The 9936-nt window shown below is 51.1% G+C and overlaps 1 protein-coding gene across 1 annotated transcript in view; it reads left to right on the plus strand.

Annotated features, from left to right (window-relative positions):
• GRIK4 (glutamate ionotropic receptor kainate type subunit 4) overlaps positions 1 to 9936 on the plus strand; it is a 319110-nt gene that overhangs the window by 213874 nt on the left and 95300 nt on the right. The window contains exons 9-10 of the mRNA XM_007450618.1: positions 28 to 118; positions 1015 to 1119. Of these exons, the coding sequence (XP_007450680.1) occupies positions 28 to 118; positions 1015 to 1119 (196 nt within the window). The remainder of the gene's footprint in view (positions 1 to 27; positions 119 to 1014; positions 1120 to 9936) is intronic.

Consider the following 9936-nt stretch of genomic DNA (forward strand, 5'->3'; position numbering starts at 1 on the left):
TGTGGGGACGGCGGTGCGGGACCTGACCCGCAGCCAGGAGATCGGCGTGAAGCCCCTGTCCTGTGGCTCGGCCCAGATCTGGCAGCACGGCACCAGCCTCATGAATTACCTGCGCATGGTGAGGGGGTGTTGGGGGCCCTGCGGGCCACGCGCAGCCTGCGGGGGGTGGGAGGAACCACTGTTCAAGGCCCCTCACCTCCAGACCTCCCCAGTACATCACAGCCCCGGGTAAAACAGCGATCTGTGGTGACCCCATTGAGGGGATCATTGGTCACAGTTGTTCCCTAATCCCTAAAAGCCACTGAGAATCCATGGCAAGTTTGTTTACAGGGCAATGGACCTTGAGCCTTAGACTGTTAGGGGGTCTCTGGATTCCAGGCCTGGAACTTGACCCCTTGGCTCAGAGGTGGTCCCTGCAAAGCTCTGCACAAGTGGGGACAGATGGATGATGCTGTCATAGACTGTGGCCCCTCAGGGAGTTGCAGGCTCAACACTTCTGGCCTGATGCTGGGTTCCCCCAGGGTTCTCTCAGCCAAGCCACCTCTGGTGGGATGGACGTGATTCTAGCCCACGAAGAAGCCATCTCCTGTCAGAGGAGCCTGGGGGAGAGCAGCTAGGATTTTGCAGTTAGAGTCGGGTTATCCTGCAGCTTGGAGGTGGGTGAGTAGCTGCCCAAGGAGGATAAATGCTATTCACAGCCAAGGGCCTGGAGGAGGAGCTCAGGGGGATCTGAGCTCAAGCTAGCATCTCAGCGTCAAGTTGGTTTATGCAGCAGCTGTGAGGTCATTGGGTGTGGGCCATCCTTTCCTCCTCTAGCCCCAGCCAAGTCTGAATTGGTTCCAGAGACATCACTTGCATAGTCTGAAGATCCTGTGGCTGAGAGGTGGACAGGAGAATGGATCTTGTTGGCTTCCCTTCTCTTGGGCATCCTTAACCAGCATGGTGGAATGCTTGCTTGGGGCCACATGGAAGGCAGGGCCTATTTGGTGCTGTAACTCACTCTCTCTTGGACAGGTAGAATTGGAAGGTCTCACCGGCCACATTGAATTCAACAGCAAAGGCCAGAGGTCCAACTATGCCTTGAAAATATTACAGTTCACAAGGAATGGTTTCCGGCAGGTAAGCGTAGCCATGCCGCTGTGGTGGCAGATCCCTCCTCCTTGTTCCTTTCTCTGTCCCCAGCCCATTTCTCCTTGGCACTCAGGATGGCCTCCTGCTCTGAGTTGTCCCCAGGAGCAGCAGGCTGTGTCCAGTGCGAGGCTCCTGGCAAGTCCTGGCTTCCCCCTTCCTGCACCAGGATCAGCCAGTGTGGGTCAGGGACCGCCGCCCCAGCAAAATGCCAAGAGAGAGGCAGCCGTGCTTTATCGGGGGAGAGGCGAGACAAGGGAGCATCGTATAAGGAGGGAATTCCCAGGTCTTTCCACTCTTTGGATTATTCTACTCCCTGAATCTCGCCCTAATCCTGGAACCAGGGTTAGATTCCAGGTTGCTTGCCCGTCACGTTACAGATCAGATCCCACAGGGCTGAGGAATCCCTTCGGCGTTCAGTTCTCTTCTGTCAGCTCTTTTCTGACCAGCCCATCCACACCCTTCTGCCATGCCAACCACACCTCCCCCTCCTGGCTGCTCCCTGTCCCCTCCGCCAGCTCAGGATGCTTTGTCCCCTGGAGCTCCTTTCAACTCCCTCTTCCTTTCTCATTCTCCATCAACCTTCTCACTCCCCTTTCCTCTGATTCTCTTACATCAGAGGAAACAGGGACTCTGGCAGTCACTCCAAGTGCCTTTCTGAAGGTCTTCCAACCTCCCCATCACTCTAATAATCAACTCTTTATTCTTAGTGTATCCTTTCTCCAACCTTAAAGAGCCTTAGAGGTAGGAAAGGATGCACTAATTAGAGCAGGAAGCAGACATACTGAAGAGCCTCCTGCCTATCAGAGTGGCTGACCGAGGAAACGTACCACTGAAGGGGGTCACAGAATCACCTTTTCAGGAGATTATGAAGGATCATCACCATCGTCTTCACCACCACCATCACCGTCACCACCATCACCATCACCTTCACAACCACCACCACCATCACCATCACCACCATCACCATCACCTTCACCACCACCATCACCATCACCACCACCACCACCATCACCGTCATCTTCACCACCACCATCACCGTCACCACCATCACCATCACCTTCACAACCACCACCACCATCACCATCACCACCATCACCATCACCTTCACAACCACCATCACCATCACCACCACCACCACCATCACCGTCATCTTCACCACCACCATCACCGTCACCACCATCACCATCACCTTCACAACCACCACCACCATCACCATCACCACCATCACCATCACCTTCACAACCACCATCACCATCACCACCACCACCACCATCACCGTCATCTTCACCACCACCATCACCGTCACCACCATCACCATCACCTTCACAACCACCATCACCATCACCATCACCACCATCACCATCACCTTCACAACCACCATCACCATCACCACCACCACCACCATCGCCGTCATCTTCACCACCACCATCACCGTCACCACCATCACCATCACCTTCACAACCACCATCACCATCACCACCATCACCATCACCTTCACAACCACCATCACCATCACCATCACCACCATCACCATCACCTTCACAACTACCATCACCATCACCACCACCACCATCATCACCGTCATCTTCACCACCACCACCATCATCATTATCGCAGGAGCTTTCATTTATTAAGCTCTTACCATGGGCCGTTTACCACAAGAAGTGTGTCATTTGTATTTTCTCATTTAATCCTACAAAGTAGTTACTTTTTATTAATCCCCATTTTACAAGTGAGGAAATTGAGGCTCCAGGAGACTGACCTTGGCCTTGAACAATGTAGTAATGGCAGTTGGTTTTGAACTCAAGTACCTCTGATTCTAAAGCCCAAGTTCTTAACCATTATGACAAATTGTGCATCAGAATAACCTTGGTAATTTGTTTAAAATGCAGAATTTTTAGACTCCACCCCACAAGGATCTGATTGGGTAGACCTAGCAGAGGGCCCAGGAATGGCTGCAACATTAGGCACCCAAGGTGATCCGGGTGATACCCTGGGCTGCGCTGGGAGGGCCGTCACATCTGCATCCTTCCCCTCGGTCCTCGTGCCTGAAAGGCTCCAATTCAGCCCTTCTCACGGGAGCCAGTGGAGTTCCTTTTAGTAGGACAGTGATTATGCTGGGCCACGAGGCCAGGTCACCCTTCTTGGAAGACGAGAAAGTAAAAGACAGGAGTCCCAGACCAAGAGAGGAGCTATGTTAACGACTCCTCGTAGCTCAGGGCCGGAGCTCCGTGATCTTTAAGCAATGACATCAGCAACCTTTTTACATAACTTCCCAAATGGGGTGGGAGTTAGGTAGGCGGCCAGAAAATATGGGATGGAGGATCACAAAATGGTCATTTCATGTATGTAACAAATCATGTACTGACCCCTTCCTATGAGTCAGGCACTGTGCTGGGCATGCAGGAAACAAAACCAAAAAGGTACAGTCCCTGCACCAAGGCAGCCCATACTCTGGAGAGAGAGACTGACGGAAAAAATAAGTGCAATTTGGGTTATTAAACTCCAATCATGCCCTCGGGCTCATAATTCTCGGAACAAAGGAAGCCGCCTGCCTGTAGGAAAATTGTCAGGCAGACTTCCTGAGTCCCAGTGGGAGATGTGAAGTAAAGAACATTTATTCATTTTTTCAATATATATATTTTGAGTGCCTGTAATGTGCCAGGCTATCTTCTAGACAGAGGTGAAAAATGGGCTTAGTGTCTGCTTCCGTGGAGCCTGTATTCTAATAGGGGACAGACAGCAGGCAAACAAATACTATATAATACATCAGTAGGGGTAAGTGCTACAGGAAAAGTGAAACAGGGTCAGGAAAAGGAAGGGATGAGAGAATGATGGGGAGAAGCAGCAGTTAGGGGAACAATGCCAAGCCCAGATCACCTCCATAGAAAGCCCAAAGCTCAGGCTTTGAAAAACGCCCCTTGGTCTTCAGCCCTGCTTTGAGATGCTCCCTGGAAAGAGCCCACTTCCATCAGGCAACGCCTGCGGTGACAGAGTTGGCTGGTGGCTCCGATCCCACCCTCTACTTGAAGAACAGCTCATTAAGCTCGGAATACGTCTTCACCTAACCTGTGCCTCTCCACCAGCCGCCACTCAGGCTGGCTTTCCCAGCTGCCAGGCTGCAAGACCGCCTGAGTCATCAGGAAATAGCATCGCCAGCCACCAGCACCCATCCCTCAGCCCCACCCCAGTCCAGCAAGGGGTTCTGCTCGGAGGCATCCTACACAACAGCTGCTGCCCCTTATTCCGCAGCACCTATGGAGGGTAGGGCTTCTCAGACCCGGGTGTGCACAAGAATGACCAATGGTGCTTGTCTTAAAATGTACGTTCCTAAGCCCTACAGCTATAAATTGAGTTTGTAAAACTGGGTGCATTCCAGGAATCTGTGTCTTCTTAACTAGCACTCAGATAGATGATTGTCATGCTGGTGGTCCACAGGCTGCCCTTTGACAAAGACATACTGCAGCCTCTATGCATAGAACTTTTTCTTGACCTTCCTGCATCCTACTCCCATCTTTCTGAGCTAATGTTGAATGGAATCTGCTATAGAAGTGACCGTTAAAGAGGATGATGTTTTCGACCTTCAGCTACCCTAAGGGGCGCACATCCTTGACTGGACTTATAAAGTGAGTCACAATAATCCTCTTTACTACCCATTCTTCTTCAACAAATCTGGTGACCGTACCACTGCTTTCCTGTCTGGCTCACGTGCCGTGAGTAGCAGTGAGAACCCTGCAAGATGTATCATGGGCACAGATAAAGCTTTGCAGCTCTGGTCCCCAGGTCCCATCCCAATCACCGACCCAATCTTTGCCTCTTGACAGCTGTCCTTCCCCTGCTTCTCACAGGATGAAGAAATGATTTGGGGACTGATAATTAATTGGGCTTCTGTTCCAGCGTAGGAGGAATGTCAGTATCACTCTCTGATATTCTCCCAATTCCGTCCAAGGTGATGCTGGCAGGGGAGGGGAGAGTGACAAGGAGCATCCCTCGAGGACCTGTTGTGTAGCAGAAGCTACATGGGTACTTTGCACAGGTCACTTCTGATCTGGAGGACAGCCCTTCAAAGGAGATAAACTCCCATTTCACAAGTGAGGAAATGGAAGCTCAGGGATGGTAGGTAACTTGGCCCAAGTCCACAAGTAGCAAGGACTCTGGGCAGAGCTGGAATTCACACTCAGGCTTGTCCAACTCCCAAGCCCATGCTCATGGGTCTCCCTCTCCTGGCTTTTCTCACTTTCCTGGAATCCCTAAGCCCCCAAATCAAAACACTTTGCCACCTGCTGCAAACCAGGACAGAGCCTGGCTCCTGGTGACCTGCTGGGCTGGGCTTTCTTTAGTAATGGTATCTTCTCATTTGGATTTGGTTTTTTTTCTTTCTCTTCCTATCCGGGTGAGTGACTATTAAGAGCTGGGTTTGACTATTTAGAAAGCACCATGCAGGGACCCAGTGGGTTGTAATGGTAAAATGTCCGAACCAAATACCATATTCTCTGCCAGTGACTGATGAAGGGATTATTACCACTTTAAAAATAGTTTTTTAGAATTTAGGGTTTTTTTTTTTACCATTCAAAAAAATTACTGTTTTGATTCTGTTTGGAGAGGGTTTTCCATCTTGGAACTCTGTGGAGCTTCCACTGGAGCCTGTTTGGGGGAAAATGTTCGTTACAGTGTCCTGTAAGTGACACGTCCAAACCTGGACCAGGTTCACTATCTCCAGCCCCCAGTTTTTGCCCCCAGTGTGAGTTATCTCATCTCCATCCCATATTGTCCTTCCCCATCCCACAAAAGATGTCCTGGGTGGTATTGGAATAGTATAATCTCCCTTCCTAATTTGCGAGAAATCATATTTGAAAGAGGCGAGGGAAAAAAAGCACAGCCTTAGAGGGCCCTTAATCTCCTTCATTTTAACTTGGTTTAAAGATCAGAGGTTCCAAGCAGGCCCCCAGCGACTTTGTTAGGGCTGTAATAAGATGAGCACACCTTTCATCTGAGGATCAGAAATGGCTTAACAGGCTCTAATTAAGCCTTCGGGAGAGGGAGGGATGAGGCCCGGTAGTGTCTGTTGAGGGGGTTATCTCTAGCTAAAGATGAAAATTGAAACTTTTCCATTGGCTCACTGTATATCGCAACAGGGTACCTCAGCTTTCTTCCTCTGTGCAATGAGGATGGTAACCCCTCAGCATTTGGTCTGGCTAAGCTCAAGGATTATTGAAAACTAGATTTGCATAGCACTCTCTTCTGCTTGCCTATGGTTAGACAGAAAGCTGCCTCTGCTGACATGATAAGAATGGCTATCATTTATTGGGTGTCTCCTACAAGATGCACTGTGCTGCGTGTACTTAAAACTTCTCATCTTTTTATCAACCATGCATAAAAGCTGTTCTCTCCATCTTGCAAGTAAAGAAACTGAGAAAGGCACGGTCCTCATCCATTCAGCTAGTTAGTTCCAGGCTTGAGAACTGAGTCTGGGTCTAGCTGTTTTCAAAGTCCCTGGGCTTTTCACTCTGCAGAATTGCCCAGAACATGCTGAAGGAAACTCTGAGGCCTCTGGTCTAATCTTCCAACCCAGTGCAAGAATGTTCTCCACAGCATCCCTGAGGGAAACAGCCTCACAGCCTCTCCTTGAGCATGTCCTGGGCTGGGAGATTCACCAGCCCCCCCCGCCCACCAGGGACACATTCCAGAATCTTCCAGGCACTGAGTCAAAACCTGCCTCCTAGTCCTGCCCCATTATGCAACCCAGGATAATCAGCTTTCTCTCTTTTTACCAGCTCTTCAAATATTTAAAAATAGCTTGACTTCCCTTCATTTATTCATCCTCTTCTGAAACTTAGCATAAAAATTTTTTGAGCACCTACTTCGTGTCAAGGGCTAGAAATGCGAGATAAATAAGTCATGGTTCCTTCCAGAGCTCCTAGTCTTTTGGGAAGGGCAAAAACTGCAGTGAGTAATCACTGTCTAGTGCTTGAGTTGTTCTGCCCCTCTGATATTTTTCCTCCCCCAAACAGTGGCCCATAGCTGTTCCCAATGCGACACAGGTGACAGATCTTTCACCACGAATGCTTTTTGGTTTGTCTGGGGCTCTATTAAAACATAAGGCCCAAAGTGGGTACCAGCTTCCAGATGGGGCAAACTGGCACAGAGCTGAGAGCACTGTGGGACTTTCACCTTCCTCACTCAAAACACTCAGTTTCTATTCACCACATTAAGTCGCTTACTGGAATTAGTCTTCAAATTTTTGATTCATTCTGAACTCTGGGGCTTGGAGTCAATTAATTACTTCTCTTGCCCCTCCCCCAACCCCCACTTCCAAAATACACAGGGTTATTGTCACGTGAACTTTTCATAGAAACCAGCCCTGAGCCACCTTTTCCTGGACCATGGATCTATTTAACTCTGTTCCCATGGAGACTGGCAGAGCTGGCCAGGAGTGGGCGAATAAAAAACATTGTGAACCGACAGCCATATTTTGTTTTCCAAAGCTGATACAAACTCAGCTTTCCATGGGCCTGATTTCCTGGAATGACTTGAGTGTAGCTCTAACCAGACGCAGGAGGGTGGACAAGTGGCTTTTGTGAGTCACCCTTGCAAACCAAGAATTCAGGGATGCAGTGTCTTCTAGAAGGTTTGGGGAATCCATCTCCAGCTTCCCGAAGTTCCGGCAGGTCCCACCAATTGCTGGGAGGACAGGATGCCTCTCTTTGATCTCCTGCGCTGCCCTCTTCCCTGACAGAAGCCCACACACAGGCATGTCTGCCCCCTTTCCGGGGACGTCTGGGTGGGATGCTCCGGCGTTTGTGGCCATGGAACGTGCTTCGGCTGCACCTCTGAGTAATATAAAGACAGCTACACTTCTCATCATGGCCCTCTTAGCCAGAACACCAGGAAGTGTGGCAGACCTGCTGGGGTCTTTCCCCGCTCCAGACCGCTTCTCCTACTTGAAAAGCAAAGAACAATAGAAAATCCTAAAAACACACTGTCAGGTGATGGTCTGTGTTGCCGTTGCCCGTACACGGCATTGGGGGAAAAGTGAGGATGGAGGCACCCTCTCCATGGACACATCACCCACCCCCGGCATCTGTGCCCGGTCCCCCACCCCTGTTAGTGTGAGCCTCTGGGACAGCTCAGATTCCACCTGCGCTAATGAGAAGTCATTAAGGCTCAGACAAGTTGCCAGTGGGCAAGCTGCTAGGAGGGCGCCTGTGATTGCTACTGTGGAATACGTTTTCAATCCGAGGAGGGAATTTACCATAAATATGCAGATCCTTTGAAGCTGCCTTGGTGGGTCCTGGCTCAGAGCACAGGAGTAGGGTTTGATTGCTGGAAATCAGGAGCCTCGCGTGCCAGCTCCTCGGCTGGGGGACGGACCTGACGAGAGAGGGCCGGCTAGGGGTGTTGCTTGGTGGGCCATTCCCAGAGACTTGGCCTTTGATGAGGAAATTCTGAGGCAGCAGGTTCTCCAGAGGGAGGGGAGAAAGAGATCGGTGGTCTGGGGGCTGCTTTGAAGGTTACTGAGAAGTCACTTATTCCTTTTAACTAAGGCACCGGGAGAATGGGGGTTGGCATGAGGTTTAAAATAGTAGACGATATCTCACAGAATATCCTACATTCTTAGGGTTAGAGGAGACCTGAAAGGTTATCAAGTCCAGTTCTCTCCACCAGAGAACGCAGATGGGAACGTCATTCCTGGGCTGAAAACCTCACCGTGGCCCCCATTGGCTTGCAGGGTAAATGGCAGCTCCAGAGCAAGGCTGTCACCTGCTGGTCCCTGCCTACCTTCAAGCCTCCTCCTGTGCCATCCCCCCTCCGCCGCCCCATGCCTGCGCCCTCAGCCCCCATTTCTCACCTGGCCACTCTGGCTCATGTCTCCAGAGCTCAGGCAGCCTGCTCCCTGGGCCTGCCTCTACTGTAGAACGCTCACACTGCTGTTGCTCCAGGCTTGGGGACTCCGTGAGTACAGACCGCCCAGCTGGGAGTGCGGCTCAGCTTGGGCTGGGAGAAGAGATGCACCAGTGAACGAGGGACTGGGGTGCTAGGACCTGGGGAGTGTGCGGAGAGCATGGGGCCCGAGGATTTTGTCACGAGAACATTCTAAAGCCACTGCTCCCCATTTGTCCAAGAGAGATTCCACACGACAAGCCTCCCCATTGGCAACTGGAATTTGAAAATTGGAGTGGAAGGCCCCTCCGATCACTGATGCGTTTCTCCCTTTCCATTTGCTTTCCGTTCTCTAACAGCAATAGTCCTCTCGTCAATTAAAAGTCTATCAAGTGCCTCATCCTGTGAGGGCATCTGGTTCTCCTGGCCACCCCCAGGATGACTGACAGCCGAGGGGCCGAAGAGCTGGCTTCCGAAGGGTGTTGCCTGACGGCCTTCTCTCCTCCTGCCTCCCTGGCCCACAGGCTTCTGGTTCTTTCTCCCAAAGCACAGGGACTTCCTGCTTATCAGCTCTGATGGAAAAGTCACCGACTATAGAAGCTTATTCACACCCCAGCTGGCAAACAAATTAGAGCTACCTAAAATTTCAACCGGGGGGCTGCTTTGGGACAGAGGAGCAGGGTTTTAAAGGACTGCGTTTGCAATCTATTTCTTGTAATATGCCCGATCACGCAGCCCGCCTGAGCTCAGCCTAGGGAAGTTTGCCAGTGCTGAGCGACTGCTTCCCGCGTCTCTTCAGCCGGCTCATGCCTGGGAGAGCTGCTAATTTAGTCTTAGGAAGCAGCCCGCATCGGTTCGCTCAGATGAGACACGGGGCAGGCTCCAGGCCAGAGGTGTGGGGAGTGCAGACAGGCGGGCGGGGGG

The sequence above is a fragment of the Lipotes vexillifer genome, unplaced genomic scaffold (genome assembly GCF_000442215.2).
Source record: "Lipotes vexillifer unplaced genomic scaffold, Lipotes_vexillifer_v1.1 scaffold352, whole genome shotgun sequence".
NCBI classification, from domain to species: Eukaryota; Metazoa; Chordata; class Mammalia; order Artiodactyla; family Lipotidae; genus Lipotes; species Lipotes vexillifer.